This window comes from Alosa sapidissima, chromosome 23 (assembly GCF_018492685.1).
Source record: "Alosa sapidissima isolate fAloSap1 chromosome 23, fAloSap1.pri, whole genome shotgun sequence".
Classification (NCBI taxonomy): Eukaryota; Metazoa; Chordata; class Actinopteri; order Clupeiformes; family Clupeidae; genus Alosa; species Alosa sapidissima.
Genome location: NC_055979.1, coordinates 5,401,419 through 5,424,511, shown reverse-complemented (window position 1 = coordinate 5,424,511; position 23,093 = coordinate 5,401,419). Strand labels below are relative to the sequence as shown.

The 23,093-nt window shown below is 43.6% G+C and overlaps 1 protein-coding gene across 3 annotated transcripts in view; it reads right to left on the bottom strand.

Annotated features, from left to right (window-relative positions):
• The window catches only part of ndfip2 (Nedd4 family interacting protein 2), a 34,442-nt gene extending 13,030 nt beyond the window's left edge, over positions 1–21,412 (bottom strand). The window contains exons 1-8 of one of the 3 annotated variants that reach the window (XM_042080526.1): positions 21,114–21,411; positions 12,173–12,353; positions 10,286–10,416; positions 8,771–8,858; positions 6,606–6,730; positions 6,377–6,442; positions 5,332–5,440; positions 2,146–3,557 (exon numbers count right to left, since the gene is read on the bottom strand). In XM_042080526.1, the coding sequence (XP_041936460.1) occupies positions 5,336–5,440; positions 6,377–6,442; positions 6,606–6,730; positions 8,771–8,858; positions 10,286–10,416; positions 12,173–12,353; positions 21,114–21,143 (726 nt within the window). In that variant the 5' untranslated portion in view covers positions 21,144–21,411 and the 3' untranslated portion in view covers positions 2,146–3,557; positions 5,332–5,335. Of the gene's footprint in view, positions 1–2,145; positions 3,558–3,662; positions 3,698–5,331; positions 5,441–6,376; positions 6,443–6,605; positions 6,731–8,770; positions 8,859–10,285; positions 10,417–12,172; positions 12,354–21,113 lie in introns of those variants that run through there. The other 2 variants (XM_042080529.1, XM_042080527.1) reach the window with 2 other exon arrangements.
• Between the last annotated feature and the right edge of the window lie 1,681 nt (positions 21,413–23,093).

Below are 23,093 nucleotides of genomic sequence, written 5' to 3'. Positions count from 1 at the left end.
GTTTTTGAGGGCACCAAGGTGGCAGCGTCCTTTTGAATGTCAAACCTCTCACCATCACCGCCGCTGTCAATTCCCTGCATTTCCTCTGCAGTTCAATATACGCCACTTGGTTCGAGACCGCAAACCGCTTGCCTTGCAGGCATCTCTGGATTTAAGACATGTTTCTGGAAGTGTGTCTAATATCGACGCGCTGACAGCTCAGTGTAACAATCCATTTCGACAAGTTTCAAATGAACACTTCCTCTGCGTGTCATAGTTTAACTGGCAAAAAAAACCCTAAAAAAAAAAACATTGGGCCCTTAACGCCTGCCTCGGCCGCTGAAGGCTTTTTGAAGTCAGGCCTCCTCCTAAGAGCCTTAAAGTCTCGGACAGGGCTGACAGCCGGATTTAGAAAGCCTCAGAGGTCTCCTTCCTCATGGTGAGTGTGTGCATGTATGATGCCGTATATACTGTATATGTGTGTATGTGTGTGTGTTTTGGGAGGGTGGGCGGGTACTACGTTCCCACTGTCAGTCATGCTAGCTGAGTGTGTGGTATGCTGCCATACCAACCTCTTGGGCATCAAAGCACAAAGCACCTCCCCCCCCCCCCACACACACACACACACACACACACACACACACACACAGAGAGCCCAAGTAAGCAAGGGGTAAACACCTTTGGTGTCATCACCAAGCCCTTGAGGGTGAAAATTGAGAGTTGCAAAGAGAAAGGGAGAGGGGAGAAGAAAAGAGAGAGAGTGGAGAGCACTGTCGGCGAGAGCAGGTTGGAACTCAGCCCCCCTCTGCATTCCTGCCGCTACCTGCGGCACCTCCAGTTGGAGCTGACGGCCTGAGTGACGAGCCGCCTGTCAAGAGCACCGGAGCCCAGAGAGAGGAGGAGGAGAGGGAGCCAGTATTTACCCAACTGGCTGGAAAGCACGAGAGGAGAGGAGAGGAGAGGAGAGGAGAGGCCTGCTTGGTTGCATTCACACACACACACACACACACACACACACACACACACACACAGGGGCGACAGAAAACGCTGCCGACAGCGATTGTCAGCACCTCTTCCTCGTTCCCTCCCTCCCGCTCACTGGGTGCGTGTCACAGAGTTTACTTTGTGTCCTTCCAGCTAGGTCTAGTTTAGGGTGAGGAGGGTGGGAGCAAGGGGGGGGGGGGAGAGAGAGAGAGGAGAGAGAGAGAGAGAGAGAGAGAGAGAGAGAGAGAGAGAGAGAGAGCGAGCATGGGAAAGGGGGTGGAGAGGTGGGGATTGAGGTTGTGAGCAATGAGCTGTCCATCCAGAGAGAAAGACAGAGTGAGGGAAGGAGGGAGAGAGAGAGAAAAGAGAGAGAGCGAGGGAACATGTGCCAACCGGAAGAGTGTTATGTAAATAGGTCACTCATTAAAAGTTGATGAAGTAGAGGGAGGAGGGGGCTTGAGGACAGAGAGGAAATGAAGACGGGCAGCTCACAGCGGTGCCAGGGCTTAGCCTCATATCGGACGCCACCACCAACTCTTCAGGAAAGAGGAGTCACACACACGCTCGGCTTTGAATAGAACTGGGTCAAAAACGACAAAAGCCACACACACACACACACACAAACATGTGAAAGTTGAAAGTTTCCATCTATTGCAAAGTTCAAGCACGGTGCAGAGCACGGCGCAGTCTGTGAGGCTGGTGTAGCAGACCAAACCGTGAGGTGCTCCCAGGAAAGAGCATTCTACTTTCTGAAGATTTGTCCTTTCTGAAAAGCGTCTCTTCCTCAAACAGAGATGTGTACTTTTGGTCTCTGTAAAATGTTCAACTGTATGAAACTGTCAAAACGGGAGAGCACAGATAAACATGGTTGAACTGAGTTGAACTGGTATCATTGCCCAACAGGCAAAGCACTACTAACAATGTCACAGTCATGGGAGTTCAATTTTCAGGGAACACCATTATTGATGAACTGTTTGTCGAGCATTGTTGATGAGCATTGTACAGCAAGGCATTGTGTACAAAAGTCTCTCAAATGTACAAATCCACATGCATCTAATATGACCGATCTAATATGATATATGCATATACTGTACATGTCTACAACCACGTTTGTCAGTATGCTTATTTATACTTCCTGTATGCTTGAAGAGTTCACTACAGTAATCAAGACAACAGGGCTCACAAGGTTCCAGTGGAACTTTATTGGCAATTTTGCAAGACAAGAGAATTAACACATCACACACAACCATGTCTTTGACACTTGAGATGCTCCAAAATGTTCAATTCTGACAAAAGAAAAGAGTTTGGTTTACAAATGTATATTGAAATCACTGTGTTGCACTATTTTAAGACTGTAGGTTTTTTTTTTTTCAAACCAGTGCAACCAAGTTAACCATGCACTTACATGTTTCATTAAAGATCTGATATTGCTGAAGAGGCTGTTTGTGGAATCAAATGGATGAAATTCATAGCATTTTAAGCACTAAAATGTAGCCTAGACAAGGAAAGAAGTATCACAGTTTTAGCTGATTGCAATAATCTATATACTGTATGTAAATACAATAACAATATCCAAAATAACAAATTAAATTATTATGGTGCAAAAATGGCAAAATCTCTGTATTTTATTAAGATAAATACAAATTCCAGAATACCAAACCTGCTTGACAAAGCTCTACTGATACACTACTAAGAGTATAAGCCAGTCATGACTTAAGAAAGGTAAGGGTAAAGACCTCATGTAGTGCAAACATATCTTTAGTTGGCATTAGCTTCAATGATCAAACCAAGAGCAAAAGAGAGCGAGAGCGAGAGAGAGAGAGAGAGAGAGAGAGAGAGAGAGAGAGAGAGAGAGAGAGAGAGAGAGAGAGAGAGAGAGAGAGAGAGAGAGAGAGAGAGAGAAAGAGAAAGAGCTCTCTTATTCATGAGGTTACTTCAATACTGCAGTGCAACAAAGCTTACAGTTCTAAATGGAACGAGCAGAGGTGGGGTGGAGGCTGGGAGGGGGGCACTAACCGACTACATTTATCTGGTCCTTCGCATTCGAAGAGACATGAACCGTTTGCATAGCACTCCTCGGGTGCATACTCCTAATGAGGACCTGTTCTCTACAGTTGATTTTAGATCCCTACTATGAAGTATCACTCCACATTGGAAAGTGTCACACTGTAAGAGTGTGTGTGTGTGTGTGTGTGTGTGGTGTGTGTGTGTGTGTGTGTGTGTGTGTGTGTGTGTAAGTGTGTTTGTACGTGTGTGAGAGTATCAGTCCATTCTGTATAGCAAGTAATTAAATAAGAGCATACAAAGGCAAGGAAGGATATTACACAAACCTAATATTAACTTAGTTAATCTGTACTCGGTTGGGGAAGGAGTGCATCACTTCTTTGACTTTTAATGAGGGAAGCCTGGGCTTTTTTGGCAGCACTTATGCACTCCTTTTTCCTCTCTCTTTTTCTGCTTCCCCTCCTCCTCCTCCTCCTCTTCTTCTTCTTCTTCTTCTTCCTCCCCCCCCTTTGGGCTTCAGTCCAGTTCATTTGACGGGTTGCAAATCATCACGGAATTTCACATTAGGGAGGAATGTTTGGTGTGGCAACCTTGGGAGGGAGAGAGAGAGAGAGAGAGAGAGAGAGAGAGAAAGAAAGAAAGAAAGAAAGAAAGAAAGAAAGAGAGAGAAGGAGAGAGGAAGAGAAGAAAGAGAGAGAGAATAAGAGAGTGATTGATACATAAAAAAAGACTGAATGGGTGAAAGGGAGAATGTTAAATAAAGAAACGGGGGGAACGAATAAACAGAAAGAGAGGGAGGGCATGAACGGTGGTGGTGGAGGACGAGTGGAGAGGAAGAGAAAGCGTGAATGCGGTGTAAAAGAGACAGAGAGAGAGAGAGAGAGAGAGAGAGAGAGGAGAGAGAGAGAGAGAGAGAGATGAGAGAGAGAGAGAGAGAGAGAGAGAGAGAGAGAGAGAGAGAGATTGGTTGCTGGCAGACCACACACACTGGTGCATTAGTGGCAGCTGTCATCGGCCGCGCTGGCCATTAATGCAGGGGCACCGTGGGACCCTGGGGGCCACGATCGATACGCCGATGTGACGGCGCCGTCAAAAAGTGTCACTGACCGCCAGCACAAAAGAACTTACACCACACACACACACACACACACACACACACACACACACACACACAGGCCGTGTGAGGAAGAGCAGCCCGCGCTGGCAGCCGATGGCATCGAGAGGTGTGTGTTGAATTACAAGAAAGAGTTTGAATCCACATCGACTTTTAAGTGGTTGGTAAAGTTTCGAAGTGAAAATGTGACGCTATGAAAGATGGAAAAGAGGCAGTGGGGTACGATAACCAGCAGAGGGGGCTGTCAGTGAGTGGGTCTGTGATTCCATCTCTTTTATTTTTTTTTTTGTTAAAAAAGGGGGCATGTTACAGGTCACAGAAGCATGCGCCAAATCCGGATGTCCGGACTTCGGCGGGCTTACAGACCCGCTGATTATGTGGGCGCATCCTTGTGAAGTCTGGAAGGGCTCAGGGCTGTCTGAGTCCACAAGTAATCAAGCCCCTAATCCAAACCCGCAGAGCTCGAGCACACGCGCAGAACACCTGCACAGGGTGCAGAACTTTGCCCTTGTGATTATCCAGAATTCACAGCGACAGAAGATGCGATACAACATAAATCTAATGTTATTTACATAAATTTGATCTATTTGATTTACTTAAAAAAAAAAAAAAACATCCTTGACTACAAGGAGCTGCTGGAGTTGTGTTGTGGTTGAGAGGAATATGATTAAGTGATCGTAGCTGTGTGATGCACAGAAAGTTAATTTTAGCTGCAGTAATGAGCTCCTGTGCGTTTGTGAGCAGCAGGGCCCGAGGCTGGCAGCGGAGGAGTCCTGGGGGCAGATGTTCAAAATCAGCAGAATCGAGGGAGAGGACTGCACTGGCAGAGAAGGGCTTTGGTGGACCCCACCTGGGCCCTGATGGGTTTAACACTGAACAAAAAAAAAAACGTTCATCCCCATCTCCATTCAAGCCTTGCAACCTGATGGCAACAGAAGGTAACTGTTGCTACACTATATGCTGATATGCTGACAACTTTGTTCTGTGGCACTGCATCATTTTTGTTTTGCTGGGCACTTTTTACACTTTCGTTTTTTTTTTTTCGTTTGCAGCACAAGTAAGAAGTTGAACTGAGCAGAATAGAATTGTGGATATGACCCAAAGATGCTGACACACATATTGGTTTGTAGACAGGAGAACATTTAAAAAGTGCAACACTGTGCATGTTTGTGAGAGAGGTTATATGTGCTAATGTGTGAGAGATATGAGAGAGGGAGAGGGGGTGAGGTGGGGTGGGAGGGGGTATGTACCTCTTTAATAGAGGAAGAAGAAGCGCATTCTGTGGGAGGCGGCCATGTTCTCTGACATATTGCGAACTTTCAGGTAATTCACGAATCCCCGGAAGAACAGCAGCATACCTGAGAGTTTGACACAGAGATGAATACAGAGAGAGAGAGAGAGAGAGAGAGAGAGAGAGTGAGATCAGCAAAACACATGATTAAATGAAGATTCAAGTCAATCTTCCTGTTCCCTGTGTGTGGGTGTGCCTCAAGGCCACTCCACTTCCACATGGTCCTTCCAGATAGATCATTTCAATACTGTGCCTCTTTCATTTGCATCAAGCTGCCTCTCTTTGCATTCGATTTGCATGAAAACACCACTGGCATGTCTGCCGGAGTGAGACACTATAGCAGAAACATTTGATATTCATCTTTTCCAAAACGGCAGCAGCAGCGTCTTTCAAAAGTGTGTCTCTGCTGCCGTCTTCTGACTACTAGTAAACCAGCATTCTGACAATGCTGTAAACACGTCTCCTCACAGGGACCTTATTGAGGATACGGAACACATGTTCAACATTAGACATCCGCTGACTTTCTCTGTTCACAACAGTATATGACGCTAAAAGTGGTAGCTAGAGCTCTGGAAATTGATTAGAAGAGGTCCTAGCCTCAACTGTGTCGAGGGGGGTAGTGAGATTGTCAACTCCATAATGCGTTGATAATTTATTACCTCCTTCAGCAGCCATCAGATCTACTGTGACTAAATAACAAGGACATACGATCTGACCTCGTCCTGACCACTGCCACACAATAAGCTAACGTTTTAAACCGTTCTTAGCCACATGATTATGGCGCCAAAGCTTCAAATGTGGCATTTTCTGTCCCTGAAATAAAGTACACTCCCACAGACAAACAATAGATCATTGAAACGCTCATTTCATTACACTGGCTCCCCTGAAGGCCGTAGTGAATGGAAAAATAAATGGCAACACGTGTGAGGAAAGCTACCACCACCAGGTGGCAGCATTTCAGTGTATGCTAAACAAATCAGATACAGACCATGGCATGGTACTACCAGAACTAAGAAGATCCACCAGAGCCAGTACTGCCCGTTGAAGTATCCAGTAAAATAATCAGAGAACTGGGAGCAGAAGAGAACGCTCAGTCAGAGTAGGATTTTTACATACGGACATCCACACACCAATCAGTCTAGATACACAGATGTTTTACAGGTAAACAAAAATGGTCAATTCATGATTAAATTCAGTTTGATGTGTGAAGGCAGTTTGTGGATATGGGCTCACCCTGACTATGAGAATCCATTTGATGAGAGAGAGGCCAAACCCACAGATGGCGCCGTAGCGACCCGCGATGGTGTTGGTCAAGCAGAAGGACAGGCAGAATCCGATCCAGTTAAAGAGGAAGGCCACTGTTAGCAAGACACACATGCAACACAGTCAGTGGGGGTGCTAAGAGGGTGCAACACACACACACACACACACGTTTGCTCTACGTGTGCCTTATTACTGAGCATGCATCATACCTAAAGATGGAAAAGGACTCCATCTAGTGGTGAATAAATACTCCTGCAACACTGCACAGCAGTATAGAAACTGCTTTTACTGTGGAAAATACATGTTTGGAGGATGTACATTTCAGGCAGATATATCCTCTATATGAAAATCTAGTAAAATATGTATTTTTCCCTCCAACTTAAATGTCAATTTCGAATTTCTTGAAAAGGTTCTGCTCCGAATCCTTTGAAGGTGAAAAAGCTCCCAGCAGGTGGCATCCAAACAGAACAGTTTCACAGCATAACAGAGGACAACAGCCGCAAGCCCTTAATAAAGTCCCTTAACAAGTTCAGCAGTTAATCAGGAACACATTCATGCAGTTTCCTTTCTGCTTTTCCTCTTCTTGCTCTAGCCCAATGTATGTCCAGGTCCTTCCTCTACCTCTGAGAATGAGTGTTAACTGTTCAATGAAATGTTTTTACAAGTGACCAAAACCTGATATGACCAACCAAGGTACTTTTTGAAATATAATTGGGAGTATTCAGAGCAAGAAAATAACTGTTGTTCTAAGGCTCAGTTGTCTGTGACTAAAAGATAACAAACACTATCTCAACAGAACAGATCTCCAGAAAGAAAACACACTCAAACTGATCAGGCATGGAACCTAGTATGGTTTCCCACAGAATTGAATTTCATTTGTGGTGGTTGGCTTGCAGAATTAACTTGAATACAACAGTTTTTAACAATTAGCACAGTGTGGTTATGATGCTAACCAGATTTAAGCACAATTTAGTACAACCTGGAAAATCATTGTGTGGTGGTTAATGTTGATATTGTGGAGGGCCGCCACAAAAGTTAGCCAAAAAGGTGGACATTGTTAAGTTGCAAGTTGATTTTAAGAAATCTTGTGTATAGGATTGGAATGGCCTCTTCTTTACCTACCTCTACACTCCCACTGCTCCCTGGACTTCTCTTTGTGTGTATTATATACATAATAACTCTCTCATAACACTCTCTCTCTCTCTCTGTCTGTGCGTGGGTTTGTCATTACTGGGGCTCATTACTGGCATTATGTACATATTATTACACGGCACTTCATAATGCTGCAGAATGCTCCATTTACTTGAATGGGCCTTCGTTGCTAAGTAACAGACCTCTGTCAAGGAAAATGGGTTTTGTGCTTCTAAATTCATGTCTTTCATATCACTCCGCTAGTCCAGTTACTTCTTGCAGATCAGCTGTGTTCTAAAAAGAATATTTGATTCAAGTTCAGCGCGTGTTGCGAACTATATGTTTCTGCAAAAGCCACGATGAAACGGTAACAATTAAATGTAAAGTGTCATATCGTGTGGAGTTTATTTTGGCAAGTAGCTGTGTAATAAGCGGGATAATGTATAGAACGCCAGTCATTATCGGAAAATCCGCTGGCACGTCAGGGTTCTGTTCACCCTGTCGGGACTTATTTTCCGATAATGACTACATTATCCCTTACATAACTCTGTCTTATGGGGCAGCCGTGGCCTACTGGTTAGCGCTTCAGACTTGTAACTGGAGGGTTGCCGGTTCGAACCCCGACCAGTAGGCACGGCTTGAGCAAGGCACCTAACCCCTCACTACTCCCTGAGCGCCGCTGTTGTTGCAGGCAGCTCACTGCGCCGGGATTAGTGTGTGCTTCACCTCACTGTGTGCTGAGTGTGTAATTCACGGATTGGGATAAATGCAGAGACCAAATTTCATTTCCCTCACAGGATCAAAAGAGTATATATACTTACTTATATATACACTTCATAACTCTCTCTCTCTCTGTGTGTCTGTGTGAGTCTCATTGGGACTGAGTGGTGATTTGGGCAGATACTCTCTAAAGCAAGCATGGAGATATCATCATTGTATTTATGTACATATAAAGATGTACATATGTGTGTGTTTGTTCTGCTCTTTCCTGGGAAAATACTCACTGAAAAAGGCCAGCATGAAGATGCCATCATTGCCCACCCTGAGCTGGTCGGCATCACTGAAGTCATCTCGCGGAGGGAAATCTTCGTCCTGGGTCAGGGAAGCACAAAGACAGATTGATTATCATCAAAGATCACATCTGTATGGACCACAGCTGTCTGAAGCAAGATAATATGAAGGAGCACAGAGTATTTTAGCTCCAGTTCTTACAAAAGCATTGATGGACTGACGCATGGATGGACTGACAGTTAGTATGTACTGTTGACAAATTGCAGACAACAGGCCCAACCAAATGGTGGGATATGCACAGAAAGTAGAATATGAAACAAAGATCCAGTGATTCCTCACAAACTGCTGTATTGCTGTATGAGAGATGAAAATCCAACCACAACTAAGGCATTTAAAGTCTTTGAATTATATCTTTAGAGCCACAATGGTGTAGCATTATTATTTTTAACAACTAAAACAGGAAATTGCACAGCTCAGCTCGACAGTCAAGCTAAAACTGCTAAAAAAAAAATTCCAATCAACAGAGGGCTTTCAAATAAGAGGTTTATGCAGCCGCTGCTCAATTATAGAAATTCACCCACTTTATAGAAATTAAAATATAAATATTTCAAATGGATATCTTTTAGATTAAATTCTAACCCTCTCATTTAGGGGACGATAGAGAGTTGACGTTTGTTTCTAGGTTGTGGTGTGAGGCTGGAACTTTGGCATATCTGTAGTACTTCTCTAAACCAATTCAGCAGACGCTATATGGAACTAGGGCACCATGTTGGCCTTTTTTTTTTTGTGGAGGCTAATGTGTGTTTAAGGAGAAGTGAACAGACAAAATGGAGGAGGGGGGGAGAGGTGGGGGGTGGAGAGGGGGTTGCGGACAGGAAGACAGAAGAGAGAAGAAAGGAGGGGGGGAAAGTGACAGAAGAGGATGCAGGCTTTTTGTGGTGCACTGGGGATTCCACTGAGAGAAGTAGTGAAAACCAGAGGAAGTTCAGAGGTGACTGATCACTCTGCCTCACTCAGAAATAAAAGGGCACAATCCCATGACCGTTCTTTAGAATAGAAAAGAGTGTGTATGCTTGCTCCTTTATGTGTGTGGTTGATGTGGATGGGTCTGTTTTCTGGTGTATGTATCTGAATTTATTGTATGTGTGTGTGTGTGTGTGTGTGTGTGTGTGTGTGTGTGTGTGTGTGTGTGTGTGTGTGTGTGTGTGTATGTGTATGTGTATGCGTGTGTGTGTGTGTGCGTGCGTGCGTGTGTGTGTGCGTGTGTGCGTGTGCTGGCCTTGTGTGTTAGAGAAAAATGGCAAAGGAGAGATAAAAGAAAAGTTGTGAAAGCACGTCATGTAAGGTTCCTTATTCATATTCCTGTCACTGCTTTCAGTGTAAAGCCCTTGCATGGATAGACTTTAGATCGCGAACAAGGACATCAGTGATGATGAGTATTTTGTGTCTGGATAAGTGTATGTGAGTGTGTGTGTGAGAGTGTGTGTGAGTGTGAGATTGGGACATACCCGTGGCACCACCTCGACAGCGGAGGCCGCCATGGCTGCAGCTTTGGCCTTCTCCGCTTCATCATAAGTTGGCAGAGATGTGGCAACACTGTATGGCGGAGGCACAGGGAAACCCCCCTGAAAACTAGTTTCTAGAGAGAGAGAGAGAGAGAGAGAGAGAGAGAGAGAGAGAGAGGAAAGAAAGAAAGAAAGAAAGAAAGAAAGAAAGAGAGAAAGAGAGAGAGAGAGAGAGAGAGAGAGAGAGAGAGAGATCCCAAATCACTCCAAATCTAGGTATTTTGTAAAACTGAATCCAAAAAAAAAAAGAGAATTGAAATGAAAACCAGAAATGAAAACCAGATGCTTAATCCTATCGACACTAAAGGCTTTTGTCTCTGCTTCACATCAGCCAATATATTTTAAAATGCATAACAACAGCCAAAGACACAGAGTCAATAGAGTACCGAAGTCTGACGCAGCGTTTCTATGTCGGCAGAATCACTGGATTTAAACAAACTTTCGAAGTGGCTGAAATAGCATTGAATGTAGACATGTGGCATCATTTCTAGCTAATAAATTGTTTTAAATGTAGGCTATAGCCATTTAAACGTGCCTTACCTGCTAGGCAGCAGCTTACCCACATAACACGGATTCCCTGGCAGGTGTAATATAAAGAAACAATTCCAGTGGATATTTCACGTCTTCTCAAAGACTGGCGGCTGTTAAGAGTGACATTTTTTGCTTAAAAAATAAAGCCAAAACACGTCCGTGAATTTAAGGATTTATGCTGTGAAGTTATATACAGATCTCTTTTATGGAGGAAACCCATGCTAAAATAAAACTCTGTAGTCACGAATTTGATCATGTTGGTATGAATATATGTTGTAGTATGTGATTCCTACAGTATACAAAAAAAATATACTAACTTAGAAACGTTATTTAAATAGATTAAGAAAGCCACCGCTAATGGTGATTTCAATGGTAGATTGATTTGTTTAGATCCATTGAAATTGCTGCCTTGGCAACGCTACGTCATGGCTACGGTACTCTATGAAACAGACAGACAGACACAGAGACAGTCACACAGAGAAAGGACAGAGAGAGAGAGAGAGAGAGAGAGAGAGAGAGAGAGAGAGAGAGAGAGAGAGAGAGAGAGAGAAGGTGGGGGATGAGAGGACAACACTGTATTTACTCATCAGCATAGACACACGCCTTTGTAACCACTGCTTCACAACAGGAAGCGGAAACAAAACGAGCACTTAACTTATTTGTTCTCAGGAACTCTATATATACAAACAGGCAACTTCCCCGGTAGACTATACTTTCAATAGCATGTGTTCTTGTGCATCAGAACATGGCATCTTTCACAAGAATGAGGTGACCACACGTACGAGAATGATAACATGGCAGAGAGCTTCGTTTAGGAGTTCCTCCCACTCGACAGAAAGTACCTTCCACTGCAAAGGCTGTAACCATGCCAACAGCCACAGCAGTTACCATGGTAATGCTGAAAAATTGTATTCTGCTCTTGACTCGATCCTGATGTAATGGTTGATACGACTGAAGTATCGACATGAAATGTATTGCAAGTGTGTGAGTGTGAGCGTGTGTGTGTGTGTGTGTGTGTGTGTGTGTGTGTGTGTGTGGGGGGGGGGGGGGGGGGGGGGGGGGTTATCATGTCTGTGATGTCCTATTTCCACATCTTTTAGGCTCTATGGATAGAAAGCTGCTTGCATCACTGAGACAGTGGGCTCACCTTTACCAGTAGTTCTGATGACTGCAATAGCACCACAGGCTCCAACTAAAGTAAGGGGCTCCATCTAAATGGTTGAGTGCAGCCTACTTCTGTTTTTGGCTGTCCATTCTACTAAGATCAAGAGTTCTGTTGGGAGCATTCCGTTGGCATACCTGGTGCGGCGGTGGCCCCTAGGGTGACGCTGTCGTAGGGAGGCGGTGGCACCTCAGCCTCGGGCGCCGCGCTGGCACCTGCCACCTCGGGTGTGATGGCACAGGCCCCCTGGGCTGAGGTGGATGGCACTGCACTGGTGGAGGCCTCGGACGAGTCTTCCTCATTGTAGTCATTGTGTAACTGGTGGAAGGACAAGATAGGAGAGACACATTTAGGTACACATCTCTGTCTGACAAAAATCTCACCACACGAGGGGACTCAACACTTATTGTGAGGGCATATTGTGAGCAGTAAAAACACTTATTGTGAGGGCATATTGTGAGCAGTAAACTCCAACTGACTCAAAATTAGCTGCAAAATAGCCTACACGAATAAAACACAAGCTACTAGAATCTCAGTGAGTAGACTATATCAACAACACAACAGTTATCAAAGCAAGAAAACACATAAACAACTCCACAACAGCCATAACAAAGTAACAATGAAGAGCCTGCAGGCACACGTGTCGTGCACACACACACACAAAGACGTGTCTCTAAGAGAGGCAGACTAGACACCGATGAGCCTCACAAGGCCATGAAACTCAACAGGTTGCTTGTTGCCATGGCGTGAGAGGAAAGTTGAGAGGTAGTGTTTGAGGACATCGGTGCTTGATCTAAACTGTGGTGGGTGACCTTCAACACTACCTGCTGTACTGCTGCTCTTTATATCACACACCTGACAAGGATCACTACAAGGCTACATCTCTCAGAGTATAGAAATGGAAAGAATTAGTTAGGTCAGTTTTATTTAAAGACTTGTAACATTCTAATTTGAAAGGTTTTGTACAGAATTGAGTGTGATTGACATTTATTTTCAGATAATTTAATATTTTTAAATGATTACATTAAATTACAATACATGTTTGCTACTTTTTTCACTATAGCTCACCGCCATATTGCTTTTGCCTGACTGGCTACATCCTCCTGCATTTAGGTGAAAGACGCGACCCTGCCCAGAAGAACGTAGCATTGGATAGCTGTCCAAAGATGGCCTTTTTGTCTATCACAGCATCTCACTCTCAACATTGATGGCTCATCTGTCCACTCCACCCCTGTTGTTAAAAACCTTGGCATTCAGCTTGACTCCACCCTTAGCTTTGATCCTCATATCAAATCACTCACTAAGATTGCTTTTTTTCACCTCCGTAACATTGCACGCCTCCGACCCTTCCTCTCTGCTAGTGATGCACAGACTTTGGTTCACTCTTTCATTATGTCCCGTTTAGATCACTACCACTCACTTTTCCTTGGTCTCCCCACTAAAACCCTTCAAAGACTACAATATATTCAAAACTCTGCAGCCAGGCTCCTCACCCATACCAGACGATCAGCACACATCACCCCCATTGGCTACCAGTTCCGTCCCGGATCAAATACAAAGTACTACTGCTCACCTTCAAAGCCCTCCACAACCTTGCTCCCCCCTACATCTGCGACCTCCTGACCCCTTACACTCCTTTCCGCTCACTCAGATCCTCTGACCAAAACCTCTTGGCTATCCCCCGCTCCAGACTCTCCACCCTGGGTGGCAGGTCCTTCAGTGCCTTGGCCCCCAAACTCTGGAACTCCTTCCCCCAACCCCTTTGTGCCTGTCCTTCTCTTGCTTTCTTCAAAGCACATTTCAAGACCTTTCTGTTTAATGATCACTTCTCCTCTACACCCAACACATAGTTCCATACAGATAACTTGTCTTTGTTGTATTGTTTGTTTATTTGTTATTGTGTTTCCCTGCCTTCCTACTATGTAAAGCAACCTTGGGTTTGAGAAAGGCGCTATATAAAATAAACGTATTATTATTTATCATCGTCAGCACAGGATGTCAGCAAATAGTCTGCTCACATTAACACACACACCACTTAGAGAGTGTACTCATATAGATGTCCCTACACATGGATACTCTCACACACACACACAGAGAGAGAGAGAGAGAGAGAGAGAGAGAGAGAGAGAGAGAGAGAGAGAGAGAGAGAGAGGGTGAAGAGGTAGAGGCAGTCAGCAGGATGTCCACGTGCATTAGGCTGCTGCTATCTTAGGTTCCCCACTTTAACGCTCCCTCAGCAGAACAGAAAAAAAGAGGAGAAAGAGGGGAGAGAGAGAAAAAGAAAGAAAGAAAGAAAGAAAGAAAGAAAGAAAGAGACGTGTGCAGCAGTCTTCACCAGCCTATTCCTCTTTGTGGTGCTAATGTACAAACAGGCCACGGGAGTCTACCAGAGCAAAAATATTCTCTTGTTTGCTCCATTTCTCTCTCTCTCTGTCTCTTTTTTCCCTGTGATCTGTTCTTCTGACAGGCGTCCCAGATAAGAGCGCTGTGTCGCGCTTGTTCTTCTTTTCATTGTGCCCCCCAGTCTTCTCACTCTCACGTCACTCCGGCTCTAACGACTACACCTTTCCCTGTCCCTTCAACTCTCCCTCGCTCATCCCCCTCCTCCGTCTGACATCCCTCCGTTCCCTCTCTCCTCCACACATGATCCAAGCCTATCCTTAGGAGTGCCAACTACAGAAGACAACACAGAGACGACCACTTGACTACCGACTGCCATGTCCTACCTTGATCAGTGAACACAGGGCACAGACAAGCCCTTTATTCAAACGAGACAGAACAAAACAGTAGCCTATTGTATAAATACAATTAATTGAAATTTCAATTCAGTTCAGTGCATAAGAATCCAATATAGCTTAGTACATGGAGCCAATTAGGCTAGCCTATTTCATTTCAGTTCAGCTCAGTGCATAGTACAGGGAAGCAATTTCAGACTAGCTGTTAGTGAAGTTGGCTATAAACACATCTACATTCACTTCATGAAATTCACTTAATGAGAAGGGTCTGGTCTCTCCCCCACTGAAACAGATTTCCCAACAGTTACACAATCATTTATCTGCTACGATCACAGACAGAGGGGCACCGTGGAGGCACTTTTGTGAACAACAACTGGCTGCCGCGGCTCTGATTGGGTCAGTGAGTAACCTGGATGGTGCATTTCATTTTCAAATGACAAGATTTATGAAAAGTTGAATGTACCAACTTCAGTTTAATTTGCCCATTTGAGACTCCCCCTTCTCAACTGTTATTGAGAATTGGTCTGAGTACGTCAGGCTATTCAACTGACTTGGACTATGGATTACATCCCAAAGGACCATACTCTGCATGTTATACATGTAATAGACTGGTGTTGCTGCTACCGTAGGGTATTCTCTGCTAAAAATACACTGGGGTCATCGGGGTATCATGTACATGGTACCTCTCAGATTTTGCTGAAAAGCGGTGAAAATATGCCTTATGTTACCAAACAAGGGAATCTGAAGTTTCAGGTCAATATCTTAAACGGTTTGCCCGTGGCGTCCATTTGAATTTAGGGGTGCCACGGCCATAATGACACATTGGAATTTCATTCTTTTGCCATTTTTGGAAGCCCAGAACGTCTGTTCTAATAGTGGTAGAAGGCTGGAAACCGGTATGGTAGTTCACCTCTGCCGGAGAGGGTTTTTGGACCCCCATAAAACCCCCGCCAGTGGTACCATACCCTTCAAATTCATTTTGGCAAGAGCAAGGTTCCCACATTTAACAAATAATCCTGATCAGAATAAATATGATCATTAATTGTGGTGCTAAGGCCACCCAAAAAGTGAAAAATCACACATGCCGTCAACATTTTTTAAGACTTTGGTGACCCACCTCTCACCCAAACAGTAAGGAATGTTTCCAGCCTTCTACCACTATTAGAACAGACGTTATGGGCTTCTAAAAATGGCAAAAGATGAAATGTGAAATTCCAATGTGTCAATTACGGCCGTGGCACACGAAATTCAAATGGACGCCACGGGCAAACCGTTTGATATTGACCTGAAACTTCAGATTCCCTTGTTTGGTAACATAAGGCATATTTTCACCGCTTTTCAGCAAAATCTGAGAGGTGTCATGTACATGGTTGGCTGAGTTGGCGTGGAATGACCCACTGGCATTTATCAGCGGCAGTAGATCAGTTACACGACCAGTGCTTATCTGATCAAATCGGTGCCCTTACCCCTTATAAAGCAGGAGACAGAGGGAGAAGAGAAACACACAGACAGAGAAAGCGAGAGATAGAAGGACTGACAGAGGGACAGACACAGTCAGTATTAGGGGTGGGACAAATATGAATATGTCGTAGTATCAACATTTTTTACTTACAATACTTAATTTTTTACTTTACAATATTAAATTCTACTATGGTTCTAAATGGACTCCTCTGCCAGTCTGACTGACCAGAGTCACTACTGAATGCATCCGTGTGATGGTGCTTAAATGAATGAGAGTAATCCTCTACACACACTATCAATTATTTTCTATTTTTAAGAGGCACTAAGCAAAAACTCTATGCACTTTGCACACTGTTCAATTCAGTTGTGAAATGCAGTAAATACATATATAATTCCAGCTTGTTGTACTTTTTGCCTACTTCATTACACAGATATCATGGATCAATGTTTTGCCATGTAGGCTATTCAGTACTAGCCTGGCCCCGCCCACCTAGATCTTCTTTCAGGCAGATCTAGTCTGGAACACCATAGTTCATAATCATTTCCCTCAGATAAGAAAAATGTCAGGCCAATCAGCGACGAGAGGGTCAGACTAAACCGAAACTTATTGTGATAAACAGAAGCAGCAACACCATCCCTGCAAACGTCAAAAAATGCAGTTGGAAAAATGCAGAAATGTATTTACAGCAAGGGTAGACATACATACATTGTTTCCTGACTGTTGATGCCGTTTATTGTAGTATAGTTTTTTAAGTTTAGGGGAAGTAGGAAGTAACGTTAGGAATCTCTTATCAATGTGATTGGTAAGGCTAGATTTCAATGTTAGTGTCCGTTGTGATGCGAGTGTTGGAAACGTTTCCCAACCGAGAGTGACCAGACTCTATTCACTTCATGAATGAGTTTGGATTTTTCCAGACTAATTGAGTACTTCAGAATCACTGTATTGTTGGGACATTATTATTATGGGCAAAGTATCATAACATATTGATTCATGAGTTCACCCCTGATTCCAAACACCTGGAAAGCGCACGTGTGTGTGTGTGTGTGTGTGTGTGTGTGTGTGTGTGTGTGTGTGTGTGTGTGTGTGTGTGTGTGAGTGAGAGTGAGTGAGTGTCTCCTTTATTTGACTACCTCATCCGGTCAAATGATATCCACACTACATGACTACCTCACACCAGGGTGCAACAGGCTGCTTGGCCTTCATGCTGATAATGTCCTTGGGTGCCCAGGCAGGATCAGTGGGTGCCAAATGAAGAAATCAGACCCCCCAGAGCTCATCACATGGGAAACATCTGAACAGCTGTAAGATGAGCCGCTGGATCCCCCAGAACACTGCACCTGTCAGAGAGCCCTCACTCCGGCCCAGTGCTGGACACACGTGAATCGCCACACCTGCAGCCGTCCACCGATAATTAGGTGGTGGTGGAGGTGGACGGCTGGTGCGTCGATTCACGTGTGTCCAGCACTGATATTGTTGCTGCTATTAGCCGTTTAGCATGCACTCAAATCCAAACACTATACAGATCTCATGGGACGAGCACTTGTGGGCTGTGTGTGTGTGTGTGTAACACCCAATCCAATCTACACTGTACACAGGAGAAGGGTGCTGGAGGTCACTCTACTGGGGAGTTCTTCCGATCTTGCTAAATGACCTACGTGGACTGGTGATGGCGTCTGTCCTTATCGCCATATAAAAGGAAGTCAAAGGAGGAGGGGGCAAAGGGCGGCAGATGAGATGACCATGAAAACTGTGTGCGTGCGTGTGTGTGTGTGTGTATATGTGTGTGTGCATGTGTGTGTGTGTGTGTGTGTGTATATGTGTGTGTGCATGTGCGTGTGTATATGTGTGTGTGCATGTGTGTGTGTGTGTATATGTGTGTGTGTGTGTGTGTGTATATGTGTGTGTGTGTGTGTGTATATGTGTGTGTGTGTATATGTGTGTGTGTGTGTGTATATGTGTGTGTGTGTATATGTGTGTGTGTGTGTGTGTATATGTGTGTGTGTGTGTGTGTTGTGCTGTTATGTAAGAAGATGTCAGAGGCGAACACGCCAGCCCCTGCTCCATCGCTCCAGCCTCTGCTGGGATTAAGTTAAAAGAGGAACCTTTTAACTAAAGCAGAGGCAGCATTACAAAAATAACCACCAAGCATCTGACTAATACCCACCAGTTAGGCCTACCATTTTGTTTGTTATGCACTGTAATCATAGACAGAGCTGTTTGAGTTATTTTTTTGTTTTTCAATATATTATGATCCATCATCAACACTCTAGATTCAACAATGGAAAACCTTCACCTCAGATTACTGGAAGAGCCACAATCCTAAAATTCAACAGTTCCAGCAAGCACTAGCGTAGCACCAGCATCCAGCAGGTACAGTGCTGTGCAGTGAGTAGCCTAAACCTGAAACACTGATGCTGAAACCTCATTGACAGATGTTAGCAGACATTGCTAGCATGCCACCTCCCATGCCTGCAGTTGCGAGTGGATTCTGGTGTGGGATTGTGCTTGTCTACACAACACTGACTGCACTGCATATCACTTAATTAATAATATAATATATTATTTTGCAATTACATTATCCGCTAAAATGAATACTAGCATCCATAAATGCAATGGGCAATCCAACAGCTGTGAGGCTGTTTTTTGAGTCACACTGTAAAACATACAAAAACCGAGGAGTCCGCATCCACCCCCCCACCAGCCTCCTCGTGCTGGGGTGAGGGAGCACTGTAAGCGGCTCACACGGACTCCAGTGAGGAGAGGAGGGCGTTCCAACGGGCCACTGGGACATTCCTGCACTCCTCCACAGCCTCTCTCACCACTGTGTCCACAGGCTCGCAGAGAGAAAGAGAGAAAGAGAGAGAGAGAGAGAGAGAGAGAGAGAGAGAGAGAGAGAGAGAGAGAGAGAGAGAGAGAGAGAGAGAGAGAGGGGCTGAGGAAGAAGAGTGGTGGAGGAGTGAGAGAAGAAAGGGAAAGAGAAAATGACTGCGGAGACTGAGAGAGAGGGGTGAAATGGTGGGGGTAAAGGGAGACTGGTAAGTAGATAGCAGGGGGGACTAAGGCAGAGAGTCTAAACAGAGGGGAGAAAAAACTGGGAGATTGTATGATGCAGTGATGGAAAGAAGGGGGGGGAGGGGTGCTGAGAAATCTTCTTACGAGATGCTGAAAAGAGAGGCACAGCCCACAGCCCTCTGTGAAATGGTCAAGTGAGAGCACATGAATTATTAACTGACCGGTGGAATCGAACCAAGGAAGACAGAAAGAGATGGAGGGTAGGTACCGGAGTGCCCAGTGAACTGACTGAGGTACGGGTACACTAGCCCAAACAAAAAATTACCCTTCAGATTCAGGAAAACCCCACATTGAAAGACGTTGGTTGCATAGCAACTGCCTGACTTCACTGATGTATTAAAAGTCGCTACTTCACCACATTCAAACAGGATGTGGAAGCCTATTTATCTATTATTAGTTTAGTCAGACAAAGAAAGAACATAGACTGACTTTCAGCATTTTGGTAATAGGCAGGTTCAAGTGCCCAGAATACTGAAGAAATTGTGGCCTACCACACTGACACTGCTTCGGACTGAGAGCAACCGAACAACAGGCTATTATTAAAAGACTATGAATGTCAACTTGTCCTCAAAGAAATGGGGTGCTAGGCCAGCAGCAGTGGTGATTCTGTCATGTGTGCCATTCAGCATGAAGTCTGTTTTGAGGGCCTCAACATTTGAAACACAGACTGTTAGTGCCACACTAACACAATTTGAACCTTGGACATTTGGTAGGCCTAGCAACATTCATGGACAGGATCTTCGGGTTGATTATTACCATATGCACAGCCGAAAACAAAACTAAACCTGAAGTTGTTTAATGCTGTAAACTACAGAAGAACTTCAATCTGATGCACTCGAAGTCATAGGCTAAATCTATAGTGGTGACCTCCAGATATTGGCGATAGTCTCATCAACACGCTGAAGGTTCTGCCTCAAGCCTTTATCACATAGAGAATGTGCTGGCAAAACAGCAGTTCATACTCCAAAGAACCATATGGGTGTATGATAAAGGCCTGCATTATATCTAATACCTGAATTATAAATACCACATAGCCATGTGGGCAATGTATGTTCAATGCATCTGTCATCATCAGTGTACAGCACAGTAGGCCTACACTTATCCTACATCCCCTCTTCAACCCAACATGTCCAAGCACATACTTTGCACTGAGATGTAGCCTAACGTTACATCTCTTCTCACTACACTTCACACATTAGCTGCTTCTGGCATTGGGTTAGAGGTACATTGACCAAAATTCAAATATTGGCAATGATAATGAAAGTGGCCTCCACAAGTCCAAGTTGCCATTTCAACAATTCCCCCATTGATACATTAAACACACACACAGACTAGAGCGATCCTGAAAATAGTACAAAAGTATGTGAAACAATCACATGGCAAAGTCCTGGTATCTCGCGTGGCCACTGTAGAACAGCTGGAACGATTTTAGCTGCACAATGTTTTGGACAACTTTCCAAAGAACAAGACAGCTTGCCTTTTAATGTATATTGTCTAATATGTTATTAAGCACACACTTGACTGTGTATATGAAACATGAATCAATTTTGATGTATAATTCGACGGATGCGGAAGTTAGAAAGGAACATTTACGGCCAGCTAGTTAACGTTAGCTAGCTAACGTTAGCTGAGCTTGGCGAGCTTTCGCGTTAGCTTTCTGATGCTTGTCCTAGCTCGAAAGGTGTTCATTAAGGTAGTAGTTGTAGGTTTCCATTAGAGGTGCTTCTGAAGAACAACACCAGTAAACATAACGAAAATTATGTTTCGTATGGTATCGTTAAATGAAATGGCTGTATCCTTCCAACTTACCACTTGGTATCGGCTCGCAGCTTGCTCCATTTTGCGTTCAAAACAGCTGGCAGACACGCCAGCCAGCAGCAACAACCAAAAGAAAGCTTGTTTACGTCCCCGTCAATCGGAGATAGTACCCCAGCTAGTTGTCAGTGCCCCAAAAAGATTTCCTTGATGTTGAAGTGTTTACGACGAGTGTACAGGACTCCCCCATTTACACTAATACAAGCCCAAACGAGATTTCAAACAGTCGTTCGTTCGTTCTTCGGAGGGGAAAAAAGCAACCAAAAAAAAAAGAGTGGGATTGTTCTGTTACGTCACAAAATACGCACAACATCAAGCTCGCCTCTTAAAAATGGGGCGTCGACTTCCTCTTGCACATGTGCCTATCTCTCTTTCGTTTGACTCGAACTCGAATTAATTTTTAAAAAGATTAAAACAACATTGCATGTATGAACTGCCTTCAAAACATCAGCTAGCTACCTTCACCTAGTCAAAGCACAAGTATGTTCTTTTTTCATAGGCCTATTGACATTTTTAAGCGGTTAAATAAATAAATAAATAGGCTAGTATCCTACTGCAAAAGAGAAAATAGTCAAGTCAAGTCAAGTCAACTTTATTTCTATAGCACATTTAAAAACAACTGAGTTGAACCAAAGTGCTTACAAACAAACATAAAACAATGACAGTGGTACAACAACAATAATAACATAACATGGGGGGAAAATAAATACATAATTGAAATAATAAACAAATTGGTCAAAAATAAAATAAAGAATAAAGAGTGTGTGTGTGGGGGGGGGGGGGGTTAAGGTAGATTAATATAGGATGCGCAGGCTAACAGTGCATCACCTCAGGATCAGACTTCTTGGGTATTTAGGACTATTTGGTTTGTTCATAGCATTTACACATTTTTGTTCAAAGAGAGTGGTTTAGGCCCACTCGCCTATTTTTCCAGCAGAGCTCTCAAGTCAAATGTAAAATTCCATCACGTTCCCTGCCAAAAACTGAATTCCCATGACCTATAATAAATAATATGGTAGCCTACCTACAATACCCTGATCAAAGATTTTTGATTCAAGCACCAGCGTAGGCCTAGCGTTCAAGAATCTTTCACTTTTTTTTAGATCGGAAATTCATTTAAATGGACATTGAATACACAAAGTTAGGCTCACCACCAATTCTGCGTAAAAATAAACTGTATTTGTATATCCATTTTTATAACACTATTAATGTATTTTGGCAAGTAAATGTAAAATGCTACAACAAAATTCCATGACTTTGCCCCAAATATGATAAAATCCCATCTTCCCAGGGTCGGCTAGGCTACTGTTTACCTTTAAAGAAAGATAGTATGACTTTGTAGGTCGGTTTGATTGGTTCTGGTAGTTGCCTTATCCAAGTTGTACACTTTATTAAACAGTGGATCAGAGCTGCATATAATATGGCAGTGGGTCAAAGCCTTATATTAGAAGGCTCTGCAGTGGATGAGTTTAGGGTGCCCTCTACAGTTGGACTATTCAAAGTGTTTTGTTTCTCTTCCAAATCTTACAGCAGGACTGTGTGATTGATTGGAACTTGAAATAAATGCTAATTTTATCACCACACAAGCTGCATTAACAAAACAGACTTTGTCCTAGCAGAGAAAGCCCACTCATTTTATCTTCAGAACTAGTCTAGCATACATAAAATTAGGCCTATATGCCTCAGAAATAGGGCTTGCGTGCTTACGTTAAATTATGTAAAGTTATTTAATTGAAACTAGAGCTGTCAATCGATTAAAAAAAAAAATCTAATTAATTACATACTCTGTGATTAATTAATCTAAATTAATCGCATATATATAATTTTTGCTGTGAAAGTATTTTAAATATTTAAATTCAAATGAATCATTGAATAATCAGCATTAGTGACATTAAAGTTCAAAAACTCTTTTATTATTATTTTCACTGTTCAAATAATTGCCATAATAATCTATGATATGACCTAATATGCTGA